Genomic DNA, 25,230 nt, shown 5'->3' on the forward strand with positions numbered 1-25,230 from the left:
CGGAGATGACCGAAGAGGGTCGGCCTCCGCCTGCCGGGCACTTCCTGCGGAAGTGCGCAGCCAAACCTCCAATCCCCGCCTCCTCCCGGAAGGCCACGTCCTCCGCCCGGCTTTCTGTCAAACCGACGGAAATTGCCGGAGCGGGCCTGAGCGGGGGGAGCCTGGCGAACCCGAGGTTTCTGGTCCCTCCTGGCTTCCCGTCCTCCGGGCCCGGCTGTCGGAGTTCGCCGAGGCCGCCATATTGAATAAGCTACCGGGCTGTCTAAGGGGGTCCGGTGCCGGTGCAGACAGTCCAGCCGAGTGCCCTTTGGCGGCTCCGGAGAGAAGGTGAGGCCGTGTGTGGGTGAGAAGGTGGAGGCGCCGGGGCCTCAGGAGTTTGTTTCTTGACAAAACGTTCCTTTGGCCCGGGAGACTCACTTTCCCCTTGTCCTTGACTGGGCGCCGCGTCCCACCCCGCCTCCCCGGGAGCCCGCGGGCCGGCAGGTGAGGTCTGCTGGCCGTGGGGTCCGGGCTGCTGGAGCCGGCGAGCAGGCGGCGGCCGTGGGAGCGCCGGCCCGCAGGCGGCTGGGGTGACCTTCCTCCGCAGCGGAGATGCAGGACGTGCCCCTGGCCGGGGAGCAGGGCGCCGTGCTCCCTGGAAGAGGACCGGTGTCCGGCGACCGAAGCCCGAAGACGGAGCCTTTCCTCCCAGATCTGCACCTCGCCGGTGCCCGGCGTGCACTATCGCCGTAGCAACCGTCCACGCCTCCGATTGTCCCTTTGTGTTTAGTTTGTTCGTTGTTTGGGTTTGGGTAGCACTTTTTCGGTCCGTTCGCTGGTGGGGAAACTGACGGAGGAGACTCAGAAAGTTATCCCAAGGTCGCCTGCGAGCAGCACAGCCGCCCCGTTAGCAAGTCCCTGGGCTCCGATGCCTGTTCTGCAAGGCGGTGGGTCAGACCCAGCGCCGCTCCTGACAATGTAACGGGACCCGCTTCTGATGACGAAACGTCAGAGTCTGTTTTTGTTTAATGATCTTTTCCCTCCCACCAAATGGTGTGTGCATCGTTGATTTGTGATTTTTGAATCTGTCATTACTCGAATTCAGCAAGTTGAGGTTTACCTCTACATCAGTAGGTTTTCATAGGGCAGATGCTGCTCATTCTGGAAGTTAGTGATTAGCCTATTGCAGTGTCTCCCAAACTTCTCTCGTGATGAGAATCACCTGGTGGAGTAGTTAAAATACAGATTCCTGAATCCCAACTAAGAAGTGCTAAACTAGAATTTTTGGGATCATATAGGTAAAATTGTATACTTAACTAGTGCTCTAAGCTAAGAAGCGCTAAACTAGAATTTTTGGGAACATAATAGGTAAAATTGTATACTTAACTAGTGCTCTAAGCTAAGAAGCGCTAAACTAGAATTTTTGGGAACATATAGGTAAAATTGTATACTTAACTAGTGCTTTAGAGCAGTGTTTTTCAACCTTTTTTGGGCAAAGGCACACTTGTTTCATGAAAAAAATCACGAGGCACACCACCATTAGAAAATGTTAAAAAATTTAACTCTGTGCCTATATTGACTATATATAAAGTAATTCTCTTGAATAGGAATCAAATAAACACAAAGAAAGTATTTTATAATTACTTTATTATGAAATATTAAGTAAACAAAATAGTGAAAAATTATAAAATTCTTGTCTTGTCTGCACCTACGGCACACCAGGCAATATCTCGAGGCACACTAGTGTGCCGCGGAACAGCGGTTGAAAAACGCTGCTTTAGAGCACTAGTTAAGTATACAATTTTACCTATATGTTCCCAAAAATTCTAGTTTAGCGCTTCTTAGTTGGGATTCAGGAATCTGTATTTTAACTTCTCCACCAGGTGATTCTCATCACGAGAGAAGTTTGGGAAGCACTGGCCTATTGGATGGTTATTTTAACCCCAGGGGCCTGGTAGTAAGTCTCCAGAGAAAGGAAGTGACCGGAGGGCATTATTTCTTGTCCAGGAGCTTACAGTGCAGTAGGTACTGAAATTGGGTTACTCACCTGCTGTCGGCTAGGTGGAATAAAGATGTACATACGGTTTGTGTGCTGAGAGTGTGAGAAGGGGCACGAAAGGGCACTTTAAAACCAGCCTTCAGGGGCCAATACTGCCTGAACTCACTTCAGCTTGAACTGACATTTATTCGGCTCCAGCGAATAGCACAGCCTAGGAAGTATGGGTTACTCATTTACCAAAAACCATTCACTAGCAGGTGACAGACCTGCTGCCTGCAAATTCAGTATCACAGATTCAGAGTTGATGAGTTTTATGAATTATTTGAAAACTGATTTAATGAAATTCCCTATTGTATATCATCTGTAGCAAGTATATGAAACTTGATTTTTAACACGTAGGGATATATATATATATATATATACAGGGTGTCCCCAAAAATGTGTACACGCTTTAACAGCAAATAGCTGTTAAATGAAATGTATCTTAATAAACTGCCTTTAAAATTATATTCAAAGTGTGTATACATTTTTTGGGACACTCTGTACATTATTTTCCACTCTCTTTACCTTGGAAATTCTTTATGTTGATATATTCTGAATGCACAATTGGCATTTTTGAAAATTCCAAGTGAAAAACTACAATTTGGATGCTTAGCCCATCTGTTCAAGTGAATGGACAAAAACCTCTAAAAGTTCAGCTAACTTTTCTGTTTGCTCATACATGTCTTTAATTGTTTAGGTAATGCACTTCTGTGTATTTCAGTAATTCAGCAAACCTTTCAGAGCAGGGTTTTTCAACGTCCAGCACTGTGGACACTTTGGATGACTCTCAGGGGGACTGTCCGGTGTTGTGCATTGTAGGATGTTTAGAGTACCCTAGCCTTGCCCCTAGATGCCTGTACCTTTCCCCCAGTTGTGACAACCACGTGTCCAGACATTGCCAAATGTTCTCTGGGAAGCAGAATTCTTCATGGTTGAGAACCAGTGTTTTAGACCTTACTGTGTCAGCCTTGGGGTTAGACATTCAAGATAAATTCATAATGCAGTAGGAGAAGAACAGATGATTGCAAATCTGTAAGTTAAATGTACTATTCAGCACGCAAATGGCACTCCAGACACTTCAAAGGATTGCGCTTGTGAGCTAGCTCAGAATATGTCAGGAGCATTTACAATATAATTGCTAAGAATATTAGAAGGCATATTGTTAGGACATGAACGTAGAAAGGTAGGCTTTACTTTATATAGACATTAATGACAAGCTCACTGTTATTCTTTTTTGTATATATATATTTTATTGATTTTTTTACAGAGAGGAAGAGAGAGAGATAGAGGGCCAGAAACATCAATGAGAGAGAAACATGGATCAGCTGCCTCCTGCACACCTCCTACTGGGGATGTGCCCGCAACCGAGGTACATGCCCTTGACTGGAATCAAACCCAGGACCCTTCAGTCCGCAGGCTGATGCTCTTTCCACTGAGCCAAACCGGTTTCGGCAGCTCACTGTTATTTTTGAACTTTATTTTATTGTATAATAGTATTTTAAGTGTGATAATTTGTTAACAGTTAAAAACAACAAAACTGCCCTTTACATAGAATTAGAAGGCCCACATTTATATACCAGCTGCTGCTCTTGGCTCCTTGACATGGTATAAGTCAGTAATCTCTTTGAGACTGAATATTCTCATCTATAGAATTTGAGGGAAAATACCAGGATTTGTCAATGTTCAATGAAATAATATATGTGGAATGTTTTAAAACCATAAAATATTACCAAAAAGTTTGTAATTAGGATTCTTTCTACAATAATATAACTCTTCTTTGTTTCATTCTTAGCAACATGTTAAGGATACCTGTGAGAAGGGCCTTAGTAGGCCTTTCTAAGTCTTCTAAAGAATATGGTGAGTATTTTTTTTAATTTGCATTTGTTTGTACTCGACTTTCTATTTTTATACATCCATAGGTCTATGGAATGTTTATTGAAAGACCCTAAACTCTTAATTTGTTTGAAATAAAAATAGAAACAAATGACCCAAGTCAAGTAGGATAATTTGGGAATTATAACTTACCTTAAATAGTTTATAGAAGTCATCATGGAATATAAAGTATCTGGAACTGCCCATCAGTGCCGCAAATGAAAAAAACAGTCATTCTGACTTTGAAAAGTGGTCTTTCCATGAACATATTTTTAGTAGTATTAAAAGTTTTAACTTAAATTGCTATTAAAAGTAGACAACTATATTCTGTTTGGTATTCAAGATTAAAAAGCTTTTTTTAATTCAGTATTTTAAAAGTTTGAATCTAGAGAAATTTTAGGCTTTAGAGGTAATTAACCCATTATCGTCTGCTATAATGAATTCACTGTATTAATCTATTTTGCACTTCAATATTTTTTATGGTCAGTTCGAACAACTGCCACAGCCGCAAGCAACTTAATTGAAGTATTTGTTGATGGCCAACCTGTCATGGTGGAACCAGGAACTACTGTCCTCCAAGTAGGCATATTTCTAATTCTCTACTTTTGTGTATGTTCTGCTTTTTAGAAAAATACCAATTTATTTCTTTATACTGTTTATCTCTAAATTTTTCAAGATTTCTTAATAAATACTCATAAAAGAACTATAGGTACATGAAAATAACTGATTTGAAATCTTCCGAAGTGAGCTGTCATTTATGTTTCTGATTTCCTTTTATTTAAATTTTATTTTATTGATTAAAGAGATAAACATAGATTGGTTGCTCTATTTATTTATGCATTCATTGGTTGTCTCTTGTATGTGCCCTGACTGGGGATCAAACCTGAAACCTTAGCATATCAGATCGACACTAATTAACTGAGCTTCCCAGCCAGGGCTGTTTCTCACTTTCTTGGTGAACAATGGCAATTCTTTTGTTTCACTTCTGCCTTCTAAATAAATGCTCATTAAGAAATTTCAAGTTACTTCAAATTATTAGTTAATATGGGTAAGTTTGGGGGGAAAGTAACCTTTGTTTGTTGTGAGCCTGCTTGATGCTTTGACTTTTATGTAACCTTTCTATTTTCAGTATATTTCTAGGAGTATAACCTACAAAACAGGTGAGTGAAGGCAGTACATTCTTGAATATTTAGTTTCTCCAAATTTATCCAGAGTTAATCCATTATCCTCTGCAACTAAGAAAATTGTTCATGCAGAAGTGATGCATTGTTGTGTCTGTGTATTCATTTTAGCCACCATTTCTGGACTGTCTGCCAGGTACAGACATGTAAACAATAAATATATAACAAAAATATGTTCAAGGTACAGTGCAGAGTATTTTGGCAGGAATTGGGGGTGTAGAAAGAGATATTAGAAGCATCTTAAGTGATTTCTGAGAAGATTTGAGAGGATATAGACAAGGAAGATTCACATAGTTTGGTATTGATGGAACATAAGGTATATGTAGAAGATGAGATAACAGGAAATCAAATAATTATGTAGGGAAGGTCCAGTCATGAAATAAGATATAAGCCATGTTAAAGAGCTTGTGGTTTCACCCATCCAGAGTTTTTGTGGCTGTTGAGCAATATGTCAGTGACAGTAGGATGATGGCTTGGGAGAAAAACAAGACTGGACTGAGAGAGAAGGAAAGAGTATCTTCCATTAATGGAGCAGGAAATGAAAAGGCCTAAAATAGATGGAGCGATGGGAATGAAAACAAGATGTTAGAATTAAAGGAGAGTGAGAGGTAAGATAGGCCTTCAGGGATGATGAAGAGCAGAGGAATTTTTGTGGATTATTTGTTGGCTTAATTTGGGGTGAATTAGTAGGGGACAGAAATAGGTTGAATTTTAATTCTTTGGAGCAGACACTTGCATAAATGCCTGTTTAAGTCTAAAGCGTGGAGAAGAGAGAACTCTGGGCTGCAGATGAACTATAGATGTCATCAAATAGAATGTGAGATAGTACAAAGGCTGTGATAATATCTCTTTTACTGCAAGTAGGAAGACTGCATTTTTCCTGACTAAGTACTTAATACATTGGACATTGATAAGATTGCTTTAAAGTGAGGGCTTAAGCTGGAAGAACTAACTTTAGAGGAAATTTGAATATGCTTATTGTAGGCTCAGAGAAGGAGTGCTAATTGGTAGACAGAACTAATCCCCCTTACTAGGCAAAGAGGAACTGGGAAGAGCTTCAGTCAAAGTAGGGGTGTGAGTCCTGGGTTGGCTATTTGGAGCCAAAGCTAGAACCAGATCATAGGCAGCGAGGCTGTGTGAAACGGAGTTTCTAATCTAGAGGAGGAGGTAAAGAAGATGTCCGCGTACGAAACCACTGGGATAGAGTTTCAATGGGAGGGGTGAACAGTGGTTCAGAGTGGAAATGGGGAATCAAGCCTTGAGTCTGAGGATGCTTAATCTAGTTTCTTCCATGTAAAGTGTACACATGGCTGTGGATCCTTAAAGAGGCAGCTTCAGAGCAGATGGGTTGGAATCAGAGCAAAGGAAGGAAATCTCAGGGATGAAGTTAGAATTAATGAAAACATAGATATTTATTTATAAATAGGACTAATAAGATAGGTAGGAGGATGGCCTCACCACCCCTCCCGTGTTTTAGGCACAACTAGAATGAGATCAGATTATTCTAATGCAAAACTTTTTTACTTGTCTTCTAGGCTTGTGAGAAGGTTGGCATGCAGATCCCCCGATTCTGTTATCATGAAAGGCTGTCAATTGCTGGAAACTGCAGGATGTGCCTTGTTGAAATTGAGAAAGCTCCTAAGGTACTTGTTACCTAAAATTCCACTCCATGCTGTAGAAGGTAGAAAATTTTCAATCTTAGAGCAAACTGTATTTAGAATCACTGTTGTTATAGTGGAGAAGCCAGCCCTGTTTTCTTCTGTCTATACATTTACTTTTTTGTGTGATTAGTTCTCTTCAAAAATGGAAACACATTGATGAAAGTGCTTTATAAACACAAAGGCTATAAAATTCTAACAAATTTAGAAATTAAAGGTGACTTTTTATAGCTGATAATATTTCCAAATGGCTATATGACACACAACTAGAAACTAGGATGTGGAGTTGCTAAGCAGTACATCAGAATTGCTTCTGTTGTGTCGTTTTCAGTAGAGAAAAGGCTAACAGTGAAGAGGTTCACTTTGAGTTTAATTTCATTTAGGCTTCTGCAGTTTTAATTCAGTAATGCCTGCTAATAAAAAAAGCAGTTTTTTGGTTATCTGTTTCAGACCCTCTTATAGAAAATTGCATTGGTAGAATAAAATTAAGATGTAGAATGTCTTATTTGTTTCTAAGAGAAATATAAAGTGTCAGATTATCATATTCTGAATATGAAAGTTAAAAAATTCAGTCTTCAAAAATACTCTTTTTTGCTTGTTTTTCAAAAGTATAATTTAATGTTTTTATATGTCGGGTTACTTATAATTACAAACAAACACAAATGCTTACAGTTGTTTCTATTGAAATTTCAGGTTGTAGCTGCTTGTGCCATGCCAGTAATGAAAGGTTGGAATATTTTGACAAACTCAGAAAAATCTAGGAAAGCCAGGTACTTATTGTTGCTTGGCTTAGTAACTTTTCCTAGAGCAGAAAATGATTGAACTGAGATTGTTGCAGTGAAATATTACTGTACTGGTCCTGGTTTGCTTTGTATTTGTGTGTGTGTTTGTTTCAATTAATATGAATATTTTTTGAGGACCATTCAGCAACTTTCGGTAATTTTGTATTGTTATAAGTCATAATTTTTTAGATTCTCTAATGATACTTTATTCTAGGCTTCAATAAGCATTTTTTAGGTTGTGTGTAATACTACTTGGATAATGGTTACATTGACATTTCTGATTATAACTGTAAAATTAATACTATACGATAGCATACATCTGTGAAGGTTATTTAAATAGCATATAAAAACCATTTTATATATTAACTTTTCATACAGGGAAGGTGTGATGGAGTTCTTATTGGCAAATCACCCATTGGACTGCCCTATTTGTGATCAGGGAGGCGAATGTGATCTGCAGGTATGTGGGCTCACCTTGTAAATCTTTTTGGTTGTCTCAAGTTTTAATTTTATTACCAGCATTAGATTAACTCTCTGATAATCTATTTAAGGACCAGTCCATGATGTTTGGAAGTGATAGGAGCCGGTTTTTAGAGGGGAAACGTGCTGTGGAGGACAAGAATATTGGGCCGTTGGTAAAGACCATTATGACTAGATGTATACAGTGTACTCGCTGCATTAGGTAATTCCCCACCCCCCCTTTTCTGGAATATCATTTGTATACTTATTTAATATTCATAAAATTTGGTGAAATAACATCACTTTCATTTGGTTGGAGAAGAGGAATGTTTTTAATGTTTTTTTGTTTTTTTTTTGCATCAACCAATAAAATGAATAAATTGGTCACTGTTGGTTAATATCAATGTCAGTTGAATTAAAAAATCAAAATCCATAAGTATTAACTCTGTGATAATTTGCTGAGCTATACACATGTAATTTATGCAATTTTATGTATGTGTGCTATGCGTCAATTAAATGCAAACATTGAATTTTTATTTTTTAAAAATATATATTTTTTATTCATTTCTGAGAGGAAGGGAGAGGTCAGAGGTAGAAACCTCAATGATGAGAGAATTATTGATCACTTGCCTTCTGCATGACCCCCAACTGGGGATCAAGCTTGCAACCCAAGCATGTGCCCTGACCAGGAACCGAACTGTGACCTCCTGGTTTACAGGTTGACAGTTGACCATTGAGCCACATCAGTGGGGCTATTGAATTATTTTTTATCTATGGAGTATACTCACCTTTGAAAATATACTCACATCTTTTTTTAGTGCTTGAAAATCATTGTAAGAAAGGAGGTTAATTTTGCTGGATCTGACCACTTTATGGTATATTTTTATCTTGCAGGTTTGCAAGTGAGATTGCAGGAGTAGATGATTTGGGAACAACAGGCAGAGGAAATGATATGCAAGTTGGCACTTACATTGAAAAGATGTTTATGTCTGAGCTGTCTGGGAATATCATTGATATCTGCCCTGTAGGTGCCCTGACATCTAAGCCCTATGCCTTCACTGCCCGGCCTTGGGAAACAAGGTACTTAACTGTATTTTTTGAATAATTTTTGCCCTTTGCTACTATTAAAATTTTTTTTAAAGAATTTTCTTTCTGAGTCCTAAGTGCTTTGGTCTGCAAAATTATTTGTTTGCATTAAGTAAAATCCTAGTGTGTATATATATTGATTTCAGAGAGAATGGGAGAGGGAGATAGAAATATCAGTGATGTGAGAGAATCATTGATTGATTGCCTCCAGCACACCCTACATTGGGGCTCAAGCCCGCAACCCATGCATATGCCCTGACTGGGAATCGAACCATGACCTCCTGGTTCATAGGTTGATGTTCAACCACTGAGCCATGACAACTGGGTAGATAAAATTCTTTTGCTCAAAAATAAGTAGTTATAGATTGGAAGATAGAATGAAACTGCAAGGTTAAAATTTATGGTCTGTTTTTATGGTATATTAAGTTCTTAACTATATGAATATATTGTACTTTCCTATGATTAGACATTTTGTTTCTATTTTTATAATTATAAATCTATGATAAACATTCATAAATTTTCTTATATATCTCTGATTCTTCTGATTAAACCAAGAGGTGTAGTAGGTAGTGCAACAAATTTGAATATTTTTAAGATATTAGAAACATATAATCAAATTCCCCTCTAATTTTAAACTTCCACCAGAATTTATGGGTTTCTTAAAATTCCTGATGTCAAACATTGTATTTAAATATGCAAAAGATTGGGGGGTGGAGAACAGTACAAAACAAATGTTTAATTAGATATTTGCTCCCTTCTCCTCAGCCAATAAAGCTTCCATACACTGCCAGTAGATCTGTGTATGAATACAGGAGCATATTCAAAGTTCAGGCGGTTTTCAAGTTGACCCAACTGTGTTTTCCACTGGATGCTTTGAATCTCAGTGTTGTCTAGGAGTGTGAATAGCTTGGGGCCCTCTCTGGCCTTAGCTGCACATATATGCACAGCGTTTGCTAGGAGTGCTTGCCCCAACTGTGACTACAGCCTCTAGTACCCTTGGCTCTCCTCAGCTCAAGGATCTCCATGATATCACTTCCCCAGGCAACTTTGCTCATTGCTCCAAATGGAGTGATTTGTTATCTGCAGGAAAGAAGCTCTCATCTTCATAGCCTGTCTTCTCCTGGCAAAACTTCCAGTTCACAGTGGTGGGAGAAGGGCTCAGAACTGCCCTAAGCCAGAATACCTCTGATTGCCACTGTCTTATTCAAAGTTAAACAGTTTTTCCAGGCATAAGAGTTTCTCATGAGCTTCCCTTTGGTAGGTTTCCAGAGTGTTGAATTGGTTGTTTTTGTTAATTTTGTTCAGTGTTATTTTTGTTGTGTTTTTTTTGGGGGGGGTGGGGGGCAGGAATTGTCAAACTCCTTAACCACGCCAGAAATCTCTCCCTTCTTGTTTATTTTGATACTCGGATTATTTCAGATTTGCCCATTTAGAACCCTTCCAATTGGCTTCTATATCAGATAATAATTTTAAAGGCTTCATTTTTGCATTAGGAATTTATGTGATGTGTTCAAATGAGGGTTTTAAAAAATTTTTTTTAAGCATTTTCTGAGTTCCATTATTTTTAGAAATTCATAAAGGAATTACACAGTTTTTTGTTTGGGGTAAACCAGATAGCAGAAACTTTATTTTTATTCATAAAATCAACGAGGCAAATATATGTATTTATTTTCTCAGAAAGACAGAATCTATTGATGTAATGGATGCAGTTGGAAGTAATATTGTGGTAAGCACAAGAACTGGAGAGGTGATGAGAATTTTGCCAAGAATGCATGAGGACATTAATGAAGAGTGGATCTCTGATAAAACCAGGTATTTGCTACACTGCTCTCCTTTTTTAAAAGAACTATGTTTTATATAGTTGCAAATTAATTAATGACTATAAGACTATTGAATTCTATACTATTAATATAGAGAATTGGACAAAACTAACTAATAATTTTAGATATGTCACTGGTTTTCATATTAACTTTGAGATATTTTTTTTTCTTTCTAAATGGAGAAATTGAAGTAGATGAAGATGTCAGTTTGTTCATTGGAGAAAATAAGCAAAATATAAGAGTTTATGCAGCATAGTTTTGGTGAAATATCTAGAGGCACTCAAGTTTTATAAATAAAAATGATTTAGCTTTTTCAGTTATATTTGTGCAATTTTAAGATTATTCAGGTAGCTAAAAATAAGTTATAATAATTCAAGTTTTATAGATGGTGTTTTAGTTTTTATCTGATGTTCATAAAATATTAGTTTACCTCTAAAACAAACAAACAATTGCTTGTCAGGTGTTTATTAACTTACTTGATACTGAATTTAAATAACATTTTTTTTAGATTTTAAATTTGGAAATTATAGTTGCCTCTTTATCAAGATTCCACAAATGGTGTAATTTCTGTTATCTAGATTTGCCTATGATGGGCTAAAACGTCAAAGACTTACCGAGCCGATGGTCAGAAATGAAAGGGGGCTTTTAACCTATACCTCCTGGGAGGATGCACTCTCTCGTGTAGCCGGAATGGTAAAGCATTGAAATATAGAATAAGTAGTATTTGTGATTTTTCAGTGACATCTTTATTTTTTCACTTCTTGCCCTTTACGAAGATTATCTTTACCAAACATTTATTGAGAAATGTATGCCAGATGTAATGCTAGATGCAGGGATATAAAAATAACCAACACAGTCTTGGAGGGAAGGATACCTAATTAGGCCATATCATATGCTGCTATGGGTAGTTGTGCAGGAAATCATATATAAAATATAAATGATAAGTGAGTGGTGCTTAACCAGGGCTAGCATATCAAGGATGCCTTCCTGGATAAGGTGACTCCTCAGGCAGAATTTAAGAATAATGAATACTAGTTTGCCAGAGCAAAAGTAGAGGGGATGCCTTTCAACATGAAGAGTTGAGGAAATGACAGGCACTTGAGAAAAAGTTGTTTTTAACCATAACTCCTACTCTTCATCTTCTAGACCTCATTTTAAGGCCCTTTTGTTCCTAATTTAAAACAGCTTCCTTCCAGGTTGCTGCTATTAGGATTGGTCCCACATATACCTCTGCATCTCACTGTTAGATTAATCATTGGTATGAAATTTTATTAGAAGTTTGTTGCTTTTTTTTCTACTTGAAAATTATTTTTTTAATTTTATTTTTCAGTTACAATTGGAAATTGTATGTGTGCAATGATTATTTTGTTTTCTGAACTGTTCATTGTGGTCTTTGCTGAATGAAAACTTCTTAGTGATACCTTTTGCATTCATTTCCAGTTGCAGACTTTTCAAGGCAAAGATGTAGGAGCAATTGCAGGTGGCTTGGTGGATGCTGAAGCCCTGGTAGCTCTCAAAGATTTGCTTAATAGAGTGGACTCTGACACCCTGTGCACTGAAGAGGTCTTCCCCACTGCAGGAGCTGGGTGAGAATTATGAACTAGGATTTAGGTTTCCTTTCTTCCTGCCTCCCCTCACCCAACACATCTAGAGTACTGGTATCTATGGCTGAAATGTGACAACTTGGGTTCTCTAACATGCCCACTAATTGATTTTCACATATAGATCAGCATTAAATCAGGAGCTATTGCAGAATCCAATTATAAATAAGTTTCTGAAACTTTGATGTAATTTAGTAATACTTCATATAAATGTTTTGTCTGGGATTGCCATGTTGACATGAAGATATTTGTAGATTGTCAGTGTATATTAATTTTAAAGTAAACTTGTATTTTTAATTTTGTATTTCTAGCACAGATTTGCGTTCCAATTATCTTCTTAATACTACAATTGCTGGTGTGGAAGAGGCAGATGTTGTCCTTCTGGTTGGTACAAATCCACGTTTTGAGGCACCACTATTTAATGCTAGAATTCGAAAGAGGTTAGTAATAGTATTCAGGTTTTAAATATATTTATGTGATAATTTGTTTTATATATGAAAACTTATTACGTTAGCTGATTTCTAAGTGTTAGAGTAAAACTTTAAAATACTATTGGAGGACAGTTTCTAACAGGTCTATCCCCGTCTCCTCCTAATGATCTTTTATTTTTAAACTAGAGTGCACGAAATTTGTAAATGGTGGGGGGGGGGGGGGGTCCCCTCAGCCCAGTCTGCACCCTCTCCAATTTGGTACCCCTCAGGGGATGTCCGATGGCCGGACATCCCTCTCAGCAATCAGACATCCCTCTCAAAATCCTGGACCACTGGCTCCTTATCACTCACCTATCCCCTCCGCTGGCCTGGTCGCCCCCAACTGAGCCGTGCAGGCACGCGCGCGCCCCCCGCTGGCCTGGTTGCCCCATGCAGCCTACTTCAGTCATTTGGTCGTCCCTCACTAACCACCCCCCCGCAGGCCTGATTGTAGGCAGCCATCTTGCAAGGGTGTGAGGGTTAATATGCATGTTACCTCTGTTAAATAGGATAATTCAAGATGCTTGAAATGATCTTTGTATGCACTCTATTTTATAATACTGTTCACCCAGATTAACCAATGTTAACATTTTGTCATATTTGTTTTATTATTCTTATTCCATGTAGATATGTGTGAATGTAATTTTCTGAATTATTTGAAAGTAAATTTTAAGCATGATGTCCTTTTATTCCTAAATACTTCTATATGGGTCTCCTAAGAACAAGGGACATTCTTTTAAATAATCAAGTATTTAGTATTGATGCAATATTATTTATTCCACAGTTTATATCTAGATTTTACCAATTTCCCCATAATTGTTTGAGTAATTTTTTTCCTGCCAGAATCTAGTCTGGAGTCACACATTGTAATTTAGTGTTATGATTCCTCAGTTCCTTTTTCGGGGCATTTTTTTTTTTTTTTTTTTTTTTTTTAAGAACACAGGGCAATTATTTTGTAGAATGCCTCTCCATCTTTTTGTATCTTAGAGACCTATGGATAGGTCAATCATATAATTTGTTGTCTAAACCGGGACACTGTTGAGAGTGAAATAGGGAGGTGTTAATTACTCCAGGATAACAAGTAACAGCCAGCACTGTCTCAGACAAATCAAAACATGTGCTCACGGCATTTATAACTCTTTTTGAGGAACTGGATCCATACTTTCATGTCAGAGAGAGTAAATGTGAATGAGGTAGTTGTTTTCATGAAATACATATATGATGTATATATTCCTCACTCGAGGATATGTTTATTGATTTTTAGAGAAAAAGGTGGGGGGGGGGGGGAGAGAGAGAGAGAGAGAGAGAGAGAGAAATAGTGGTGTGAGAGAGAAACATTGATTGGTTGCCTCCCGTAAGTGTCCCAATGGGATCAAACCTGCCACCTAGTTATATTCCCTGACTGGGAATTGAACATAACCTTTTAGGTGTACCAGATGATGCCACCCAACAGGGCTTTGATGAACTATATTTAAATGGCTTTAGTGGATAATTAGGAGATAATTCTGTTGTGTAAATATGGCAAATATACAGATCATTTATTCTAAAATTAGTTTTTATTTATAGCTTGTTTATACAGTTAGCATTTTTACACAGAAAATTAATTAATTGAATACCTTAGTGTGTTTTTTTGCAACACTTTATTTTGAAAGGTATACAGTAAATTATATCTGTTAAGTAATATTCTGCTAATGTTTTTGTGCTTTTAACATTTTGTAACATAAATAACATGTAACACTAGCATTAATGAGACCAATAGCTCAGTAATTTTGCTCTGAAAACGTTGCTGTTTTTATTTCAGCTGGCTTCATAATGACTTAAAAGTGGCCCTTATAGGCAGCCAAGTGGATCTCACTTATAGATATGACCATCTGGGAGATTCTCCCCAAATTCTTCAAAACATTGCTTCGGGTTCCCATCCATTCAGCCAGGTACTTTCAAGTTACATGTTATCTACACTTACTGATTTTTAAGTATTGTTAAAATTTCTTGCTTTTGTAATGTTATGTGATTACTGTTAAAAATTACAGCAGTATAGACAAGATCAGGGAAGTAAAACATTTAAAATCCTACCGCCCCAAACAAGTATTGATAATACATTATAATCATCTCTCTGTTCATATATAGAGCAAGATAGATGAATCATCTCTCTGTTCATATCATATATAGGCAGACAACAATGAAGTGATATCATACATTTATTTACCAGAGTTTAATTTTATTTGAAATTATCAGAAAAGACTTTGAAGTGAAACTGAAAGGATTAAACCTTAACCTTCATTGAAGTTCTTATTCTTTCTTTGTTTTAATTTTTACCCAAAGATCTCTTTAATTGATCTTTAGAGAGAGAAAATGGAAAGGAAAGGGGGGAGGGGAGAGAGAGAAACATCCATGTAAGAGAGGTACATTAACTGGTTGCCTCACACATGCTCCCTGACTGGAAGTATGTGCCCTTGACTGGGAATCAAACCCATGATCCACATGTCTGGTCAAGGGCACATACTGGGGTTGTGGGCTTGACCCCCAGTAGTGGTTGTGCAGGAGTCAGCCAATCAATTATTCTCTCTTGTCATTGATGTTTCTATCTCTTTCTCCCTCTCCCTTCTTCTTTGAAATAATGTGTGTGTGTGGGTGTATAATTTTTTTTTTTTTTTTTAAAGAAACATCAATGATGAGCTGCCTCTGCATGCCCCTTACTGGAGATCAAGCCTGCCACACTGGCTGGGCAATTCTATCTTCTTTATCAAGAACACTTAACCATGCAGATATTGGATCTTTTTTCCTATCTTTTCTGCCATTTTTTTCCTTTGTTCTTTCTCAGTTTGTTTTATATAATTTTTATAGCCTTTCTTGTTCCTGTATTTACAGTCATGTTTTATTTTGTTCTTTATTGTTTCTGGATTGTTGTTCATATCTAATTTCCCCTCCAGTTCTCTCCTTAGTTCTGATTACGAAAATCTCTTATTGTATTATACCCTCTATTATGTCACTTATCTGAACTCTTTTTTTTATTTTTTTTTTTATTTTTATGTCTTGAGTGATTTTGGGGGGAAGAGGGTAGAAAAAGGGGGAGGAAAAGATAGAAACATTGATGAAAGAGAAACATCAACATTGATTGGCTGCTTTCTGCATGCTCTCTGCTGAGAATTGATCCAGAAACCAGGGCATGTACCCTGACTGAGAATGGAACCAGTGACCTCTTGGTGCATGTGTCGACTAATGCTCAACCACTGAGCCACACTGAAAAATTTTTTTTTTTAAGTGTGATAAAAGTGTGTTTTTCTTTTGGTTTGAGGCTATTGAAACCTTATCTGAACTCTTCACATTTCCTTGGGAAAATTCTCTTGCAATGAATATCCTCCTCTTTGTAGTACCTAGGCATAATTCTCATGCAGATGGTTTGATTAGGGCTAGCTGTCTGTTGAAGAATGATACAGAGGTTGGGCAGGAGAGTGAGCTATTTAGTCCACAGCTTTACTTCTAATTTTTTCATCTTCTACCAAATGTGTAGTTTCCTTTCCTCTTGGGTTTTCCCTTAGTCTTTGGCATTCAGGAAGTTGCTATGTTTGAAAGCAAACTGCATTGGGATCTATCAGTCATTGCTTTCCCTACCGCCTCCTCTCTGTTTGGGTCCTAGAGAGTAGATAGAAGACAGTAGACATGGTACTTAGCATGGTTTCTCCTGTTACACAGTACCATCTGACTCTCGATAGAGAACGTTCCCCAGTTTTTCTCACTCATAGTCTTCCTGACCAAAGATGGTTTGGCTTGGATTTTGATTCCTCATGCTTACTTTTAGAAAATCAGTTTTATCTCATGGTACTTGTCTAATCATTTCACATAGCATTGGTAATGTGATTAATTATGGCTACATATATGTCTATATGTTGACTAACTAAACTTGGGGACAACATATTATAGATTCAAATTTGGTGGTTTAGTTTTCATGTGTTTTTAATAAAAGTTAAAAAAAATTTTTCGTAGGTCCTAAAGGAAGCTAAAAAACCTATGGTGGTTTTAGGTAGTTCTGCGCTCCAAAGAAATGATGGGGCAGCAATTCTTGCAGCTGTTTCCAGCATTGCTCAAAAGATTCGGATGAGCAGTGGTGTTGCCAGTGATTGGAAAGTTATGAATATCCTTCATAGGTATGTTGAGTATTGTTTTACATACTATAAAATTCAAGTAATTTTGTATATAAATGGATTACATTGTCACATTTACATTTACAAACAAATTAATATTTAACAACATTATCTTAGCTGGTATGAAATAGAAACCTTTACTTTCTTTGTGAGAAAAACCCAAGATAATAAAAAATATTTAAAAATATCCAAAATTGCAGTAAGTGCTGAGAAAATCTTGAAAATCTGAGTCAGTATAACTTGTTTCAAAAATTGCAACATCTTTGATTAAATGATGAAAATGTAAGCTAACGAGAATATATGTGAAGTTTTAAAAAATATATATTTTATTGATTTTTTACAGAGAGGAAGGGAGAGGGAGAGAGTTATATCAATCAGCTGAGCTGCCTCCTGCAACCAAGGTACATGCCCTTGACCAGAATCGAACCTGGACCCTTCTGTCCACAGGCCGATGCTCTATCCACTGAGCCAAACCAGTCAGGGTTATATGAAGTTTTTTGGTGACTATATTAATCAAGTTTAAGAAAGTCTGAAAGAGAAGAAAGTGTATGAAATAAAAATTATCTTTATTCCATTATCTGTAGATAATTACTGTTGCTATTTAATGTACTCTTATCTGGTCTTTTATTTCCCCTGTAAAATAGTATAGTCAAAATCATACTGTGCATACAATTTTGTGTCCTGACTTTGGTCTATTTTTATTACCAAATAAAAATTTCTTGGTATTAAAAATAATTTTTTAAAAAGTATATATTTCTTTATTGATTTCAGAGAGGGAAAGAGAGGGAGAGAGAGATAGAAACATCAATGATTAGAGAGAATCATTGGCTGCCTCTTGCACATTCTACCCTGGGGTTTGCCTGGGCATGTGTCCTGATCAGGAATTGAACTGTAACCTCCTGGTTCATAAGTCAACATACAACCACTGAGCCATGCCGGCTGGGCACCGCTTTCATTTTTAAGATAGGTTTGGCTATTCTGGGTCTTTTGTATTCCATATGAATTTTAGGATCAGCTATTCAGTTTCTGCAAAGGACTCAACTATGATTTTTTTTTTTTTTTTTTTTTTTTTTTTAATCTTCACCAGAGGATGTGTTTCCATAGATTGGAGAGAGAGAAGAATGCAGAGGGAGAAAGAGAAACATCAATGTAAGAGAGAAACATCTATTTTCTTTCTTTTTTTTAAATATGTATTTTATTGATCCTTTACAGAGAGGAAGGGAGAGGGATAGAGAGCTAGAAACATCGATGAAAGAGAAACATTGATCAGCTGCCTCCTGCACACACCCCACTGGGGACGTGCCCGCAACCAACGTATATGCCCTTGACTGGAATCCAACCTGGGACCCTTCAGTCCGTAGGCCGACTCTCTATCCACTGGAGCCAAACTGGTTTTGGGACATCTATCTTTAAAAGATTATTTTCTAGTAAGAATAATATGTTCATAGGAAAAAATTCCATACAGACATACACCATTGTGTTCATTATAATTTTTTCTGAATTACAGTTTTATGAGTGTGTTTAAATTTATCCCTTTTGGCTTTCAAAATCACCTATTTTTCTTTAATTTGCTGTGTTTGGCTTATGTGTTTTGTGACTTAACTGTATGGAATAAGAATCAACTTAAAATAATTGCAATTGGCAGAAAGCTTCCAAAATTATTTCATTAAATATTAGCCAATGAAGAAACACAGTATCCCTAGACATCTTGTTTGTTTTTTGCCATTCTCAAAAGTAAAAGACTATTATTTCTGCTTTTGACATCTGTTTTAAATGGCTAAAAAATATGAGGGGTGGTTTTTGACAGCATGAATAGAAAATAAATTAGGTATCACATTAAAAGAAAATTTTTTTAATCCTGAGGACATTTTCATTGATTTTTCAGAGAGAGGAACGGGGGAGAGAGAGTGCAAAGCTTCAGTGTGAGAAAGAAATATCGATCAGTTGCCTTCTGTTAATGCCCTGACCAGCTAAGGATAGAAAGGGCAACTTAGGAATAGAACCCTTGACCTTTGACCTTTTGGTGTATGGAACAGTGCTCCTACCAATTGAGCCACACCAGCTAATGGTCATTTAATTTTTTTATAGTGAAACATGGTACTTATGCTAAAATTCCCTAATTCTACAGGATTGCCAGCCAAGTAGCTGCTTTAGACCTGGGCTATAAGCCTGGGGTGGAAGCAATTCGAAAGAACCCTCCCAAAGTGTTGTTTCTCCTGGGAGCAGATGGAGGCTGTATCACTCGGCAGGATTTGCCAAAGGATTGTTTCATTATTTATCAAGGTAAGTAGCATCTGTGACACCAGAAACTGTACATTAGAAACTGTATGGCAATATAGTCAGTGGATTGAATATTTTCCATTCAGGAGTTGCCCACACACACCCTCCCAATATTTTTAAAGCCAAGTTATAGGTTTTATTTGTTATGTAGTTGATATTGCTATTAAGATTTATTACTTGATGTGATTTAATAACAGAATTAAACCTAAATGCTTCTAGTAACAGGAATGGTTAAATTATGGTTTATTTATACAGTAATATACTGTATAATATTAAAAATCAGCTTTTCAAAGAAACTGTAAAAAAGTTAAAAATCATGAGTTCTCGGTTATAGGAGTTTAATTCATCATATTTAATAGTGCTCCTTGGGCTTTTTATATTTGACTCATTTTCTTGAACTCTCACTCATTCTAAATGAAATAAGTTTCCCTGGAATAAATGGAAGTCTAGAGTTTTCTGGATATTTTACAGGAAAAGTATTACATAATTTTCCACGTAAACACCATAAATTTACAATAGGCTTTTCATGGAGCTAGTTTGTATCTTTAGTTTGATAAAGTTAAACCAAAATGCATAAACTCAAATTCTAGTCCTATCCAGAGATAATTATTGATGGTGGTTTGTTTTTGTTTATTAAGTAATTTATTTTTAATTTTTATTATTTTGAGAGAAAGAGATTTGCTATTCTACTTATTTATACATTCAGGATTAAACCCACAACCTTGGCATAAGGGATTGATGCTCTAACCAGCTGAGCTACCAAACTAGGGTGATGATGGTTTTGATGTGCATGCTTCGTACATTTTCCTATGCATATATAAGCATGTATACAAATGAGATCAAAGTTTATATGTTGTGTAATAACTATTCATTAAATTTCATTTTTCCCAAAAAAAAAGTTTTGTTAAACTATTAGTGATTCAGTATACTATTTTCTATAATTTTCTATTACTGTCTTATTTTTTTAAGGATGTTGTTGTGTGTGTGTGTTTAATGTATTTTTATTGATTTCAGAGAGAAAGGGAGAGGGAAAGATAGAAACATCAATGATGAATTATTGATTGGCTGCCTCTTGCACTCCCCCTACTGGGTGGGGATCAAGCCTGCAATCCAGGCATATGTTCTTGACTGGAATCAAACCCGTGACCCTTCAGTTCGCAGGCCAAGGCTCTATCCACTCAGCCAAGCTGACTAGGACACTATCTTATTCTTATCTGAGTATTTTCACTTTATAATCATCAAGAGAAATAATATACCTAGTTGCCACTATATATGTGTATGAGGTACATATTTGTGTATTTGCAAACAATCTGGGAAGATACATATCAAATACTTTAACACTAATTTTCTTTGGGAAGGGAGATAAATTGTGGGTAAGGTTGGTTTTAATCTTTATTCCAGTATTTTTTAAAAATATATTTTATTTTTTTACAGAGAGGAAAAGAGAGGGATAGAGAGTTAGAAACATCAATGAGAGAGAATCATCAATCAGCTGCCTCTTGCACACCCCCCACTGGGGATGGACCCGCAACCAAAGTACATGCTCTTGACCGGAATCGAACCCAGGACCTTTTAGTCCGCAAGCTGATGCTCTATTTACTGAGCCAAACCAGTTTCGGCTATTCCAGTATTTCAGTATTGTTTTAATTTTTAAAACACTTTTATAATTTTTAAAATGTTTACTATGTTCACATAATAGTACCTAATCAGTTTTTTACTAAAATGTTGTTTGCCATTTTCTGTCTTTTCACAGGACATCATGGTGATGTTGGAGCTCCAATAGCTGATGTTATTCTCCCAGGAGCAGCTTACACAGAGAAGTCTGCTACTTATGTGAATACCGAGGGCCGAGCTCAGCAGACTAAAGTAGCAGTGACACCTCCTGGCCTGGCGAGAGAAGACTGGAAAATCTTAAGAGCCCTCTCGGAGGTATTTATTCTCGGTTGCTTGACATGTTAGCTTGTCAGAATGGTTTTCAGAGTCAAGTCTGTAATACAGAGAAGATTTGAATTACCTCTATAGGGAAAATGTGTTTAAACAATGGATATTTGAGATTGGTATTTTAACTTTTTAAAAAGTTAATCATCATGAGTAAAAAGAATCATGAGATTTAAAATATTGTACAATTGTTTATAAGCTATATATGATCAATAACAAAAGCAGTCACATTTTGCATAGCATTATCTCTTTAATCATTTATTTCATAATCAGTCTATTTTCTAAAGACAAATTATTAATACTAATGTACTGACACCTATTTATGAATTACCAGAATTTTTTACAGTTGTGTTCCCCTCTTACCCCCTTGCTTAATATACACACTAATGGACACCAGTAGATTTTTCAGTAGTACTATATTATTTCACCATCGTTGCAATTACAGATAGGGATGAGCAAAAGCAGGTTTACAGCTGTATGTGCAACACAGCGGTTATTCTTATAGTAGAGGCCAGATGCACAAAATTCATGCACAGATAGGGTCCCTGGACTTGGCCGGCCAGGGCCTGCCTTCGTTCTGTGCTGACCCCTGGTGGTCACATCATGATAAATGTTCGAACTCCCAAGGGGACACTTTGCGTATTAGCCTTTTATATAGAGAGATGTATTTATTCACTAGAGGCCCAGCACCCAAAATCGTGCAAGACCCAGACCTGCCACGCCGGTGGGACCACAGACCTGCCATGCATGAGTACGGTAGCTCACCATAAACCCCGCTCTGCCGCCCCAAGTGGCTTGTGGGCCAGGGGGGGGGGGGGGGGGGGGGGACCAAGAGGTGCTCTATGCATCTCCTGGTGACTGGTCATTTTGGCGTTTCAGCATTACAGCCACTGGCCTTTTATAATAGAGATGATTGTGTTATTTTCCATATAAACAATTGTGACCCTACTTTTGCTCATCCTTGTACTATTTGAAAATTTTAAGTATTAAAGCTTTATGTCAAATTTTGGGTCCTGATATGTTATAGATTGCAGGCATAACTCTTCCATATGATACTCTGGATCAAGTAAGGAACAGATTGGAAGAAGTCTCTCCTAATCTTGTTCGATATGATGATGTTGAAGGAGCTAATTATTTCCAGCAAGCAAGTGAGCTCTCCAAGGTAACAACTTACCTGTATGCAGTTCTCATAACAGTGTATCCTTTAGGTAACAGTGGTTATTTTTTAATACTATTATTGATCTCTTTCTCCTCTTTTGCAGCTAGTGAACCAGCAACTACTTGCTGATCCTCTTGTTCCACCTCAGCTAACAATAAAAGACTTCTATATGACAGGTATGTAATTGTCAACATGACTGGCAAGTGTCAAATGTGGTAAGGAATAATTCAACATTGTGATTATAACCTGTTAGTATTTAATATTTTTAATTTTTAAAGATTTTAAAATATCAGAATTAGTATAATTCATATTTTCTAATTTTACTGTAATTCTCTTTTCTGAAATATAAGGAGAGTTTGAAAATGCAGGGAAAGTTAACAGATTTTAAATATAAAATTTTACTGTTGTATTTAAAACCATTGTGTAGCAATTTAGGGAGAATTTTTCTGTGAAAGTTTTCCTGAGAATTACAGTAGAAAAATCAAAATACTTCAGAAGTGAAACGTGTTAAATGGTGCTTCTAATGGAAGGGGTTAGGAATGTTTTTAAGGAATGCAGAATAATTGAAACTTGTTTACTGCACATCTTACAACACTTAATGTAACATTAGGTTAAGAGGTACTTCATAGATGATTTATATATATTTTTATATTTAAAAGCAGGTATGAGTATATTTTAATCTTTTTGATACAATTTATGTCTAAGATTATTTTTAATAGGATGTTTAGTTATGTTATAAAAGTTGTATTCATTGTAGAATATATGCCTAAGCTAAAAATACCAAGAAAATCACTATGACCCCACTACTCAGAAATAACTATATTTTTTAACATTTTGGCCAATCCCTCAGGGATATATACATACATTATTTACTTATTTTTATTTTTTTTAAATATGTTTTATTGATTTTTTACAGAGAGGAAGAGAGAGGGATAGAAGTTAGAAATATTGATGAGAGAGAAACATCAACCAGTTGCCTCCTGCCCACCTCCTACTGGAGATATGCCCCCAACCAAGGTACGTGCCCTTGACTGGAATTGAACCTGGGACCTTTCAGTCCACAGGCCAATACTTTATCCATGAGCCAAACTAGTTAGAGCCATATATTATTTATTTTAACAAAAACATTATTCGGTTACTATGGGTTCTTGTTTGTTTGCTTTTTTAAAAAAAATTTCTTTATTGATTAAGGTATCACATATTTGTCCTCAACCCCCCATTCTAATCTGTTTGCATTTTTTAGCTGTTGAAATGTAATTTATATGCCATGAAATTTACCAATAAAGTGTACAATTGAATGCATTTTAATATACATTGTTGTGTGAACTTTTTTTCAATTACAGTATATATTTATTTTACATATTTTTCCAAAGTCTTTAATGCTTTTCTATTAACATGTTTAATGGTTGCATACTGGCACATTGTTTGGTTGTAGTAGGGGTGTCGAACTCAATCAGAGAAGGGGCCAAAATCTAAAATCCAGCCTAAATCGCGGGCCGAATGGTTTACTGAACAGTCATAAACTGTCATTGTGATGGAAACGCAGCGGAGTGCAGTGATGACAGCGCGGTGCGGGCCACATTGCAAGGCCTGGCGGGACGGATTTGGCCTGCGGGCCTTGTGTTTGACACATGTGTTGTATAGAATTATTTAATTATACCTAGGAATATTTATTAAAATATTTATTCAGAGAGGCTTATCCTCTGAATTTGTTGATTGATCTCACAAAATTTACACATAGTTGCATAATTTTATCTAGCCTTTTTTTTGTTCCTGAAAATGTGAAAGAGTTTTACTATGTGCTTTCTTAAAAGTTGTATTATCAAAATTCAACTTCTCTTAATATCTTTCAGATTCAATTAGCAGAGCCTCACAGACAATGGCCAAATGTGTTAAAGCCGTCACAGAGGGTGCCCAGGCAGTAGAGGAACCATCCATATGCTGAAACATCTACCAGTTTTGCTACAGATACTTAATGGACAGTTATGTTGGAGTGATCTCTTAAAGGTTTATCTCTTTAAAAATAATCTGAATGATGTAATATTTAAGGTTCTATCATGCTTATTTGAAAACAATATTGCAACCATCAGAGAACTTTGAGCTTCCAAGAATGTTTATGTATTGTGTGTAAACATTAAAATAGTTTAATAAACATGTACGCAGACTCTTTTTCATGTAAAAGCATTGATATTGATAGACTTTCTGACGAATACAAAGAAAATCCTTAAAATATGAATTTTTGTTCATCTTTTTAGGTCATTTATGTTTGTAATGTGTAAAAGAAGGATCCCTGTTTAATTTGTTTTGTTTAAATCACCTAAGGATATTTTTTCCATTTATTTTTAGAGAGAGAGAATGAGTGAGGGAGGAAGGGAGAGAGGAAGAAATATTGATGTAAGAGAGACACATTGATGTCCTCTGCACCAGCCCCAACTGGGGCCAGAATAGAACTTTCAACCCAGGTTTGTGCCCTTGACTGAGAATCAAGCCCGTAACCTGTCAGTGCGTAGGCTGACACTCTGAGCTACACTGGCCTGGGCAGGACCCTTATTTTTATTGTTAAAATAAAGCTTTAAGCTTTCTGTCAGAGTAAGTACATAGAAAAAATACATAATCATATACTGTATGTATCCTGGAAAATTATAATAATGATAGCTAATGATTATTCAACGTTTTATATGTGTTAAGTAACCACTAAGCTTGCATGTATTATCTTGTCCTTGCTCTGATTCTATGAGGAAGTATGATCTCATTTTGCAGGT

General features: G+C 36.7%; 1 protein-coding gene across 1 annotated transcript; it reads left to right on the forward strand.

Annotated features, from left to right (window-relative positions):
• The first annotated feature begins 144 nt into the window (after positions 1-144).
• Positions 145-24,704, forward strand: NDUFS1 (NADH:ubiquinone oxidoreductase core subunit S1). Its single transcript, XM_036420890.2, has 19 exons — positions 145-327; positions 3,813-3,877; positions 4,380-4,471; positions 6,609-6,716; positions 7,425-7,501; positions 7,892-7,973; positions 8,065-8,195; positions 8,867-9,052; positions 10,736-10,870; positions 11,457-11,571; positions 12,319-12,464; positions 12,791-12,919; positions 14,751-14,880; positions 16,934-17,094; positions 19,220-19,374; positions 21,125-21,300; positions 22,337-22,471; positions 22,572-22,644; positions 24,322-24,704. Exons 2-19 carry the CDS (start codon positions 3,817-3,819, stop codon positions 24,411-24,413), a joined length of 2,184 nt encoding a protein of 727 aa, XP_036276783.1. The 5' UTR covers positions 145-327; positions 3,813-3,816; the 3' UTR covers positions 24,414-24,704.
• Positions 24,705-25,230: the final 526 nt, after the last annotated feature.

The sequence above is a fragment of the Pipistrellus kuhlii genome, unplaced genomic scaffold, assembly GCF_014108245.1.
Source record: "Pipistrellus kuhlii isolate mPipKuh1 unplaced genomic scaffold, mPipKuh1.p scaffold_m20_p_7, whole genome shotgun sequence".
NCBI classification, from domain to species: Eukaryota; Metazoa; Chordata; class Mammalia; order Chiroptera; family Vespertilionidae; genus Pipistrellus; species Pipistrellus kuhlii.

Coding starts and splice junctions, on each gene's coding strand:
- NDUFS1 (XM_036420890.2), top strand. CDS start 3,817: ATGTTAAGGATACCTGTGAGAAGGGCCTTAGTAGGCCTTTCTAAGTCT. Junction 7,974..8,064: donor GAGGCGAATGTGATCTGCAG/GTATGTGGGCTC, acceptor AATCTATTTAAG/GACCAGTCCATGATGTTTGG. Junction 22,645..24,321: donor AAAAGACTTCTATATGACAG/GTATGTAATTGT, acceptor AATATCTTTCAG/ATTCAATTAGCAGAGCCTCA.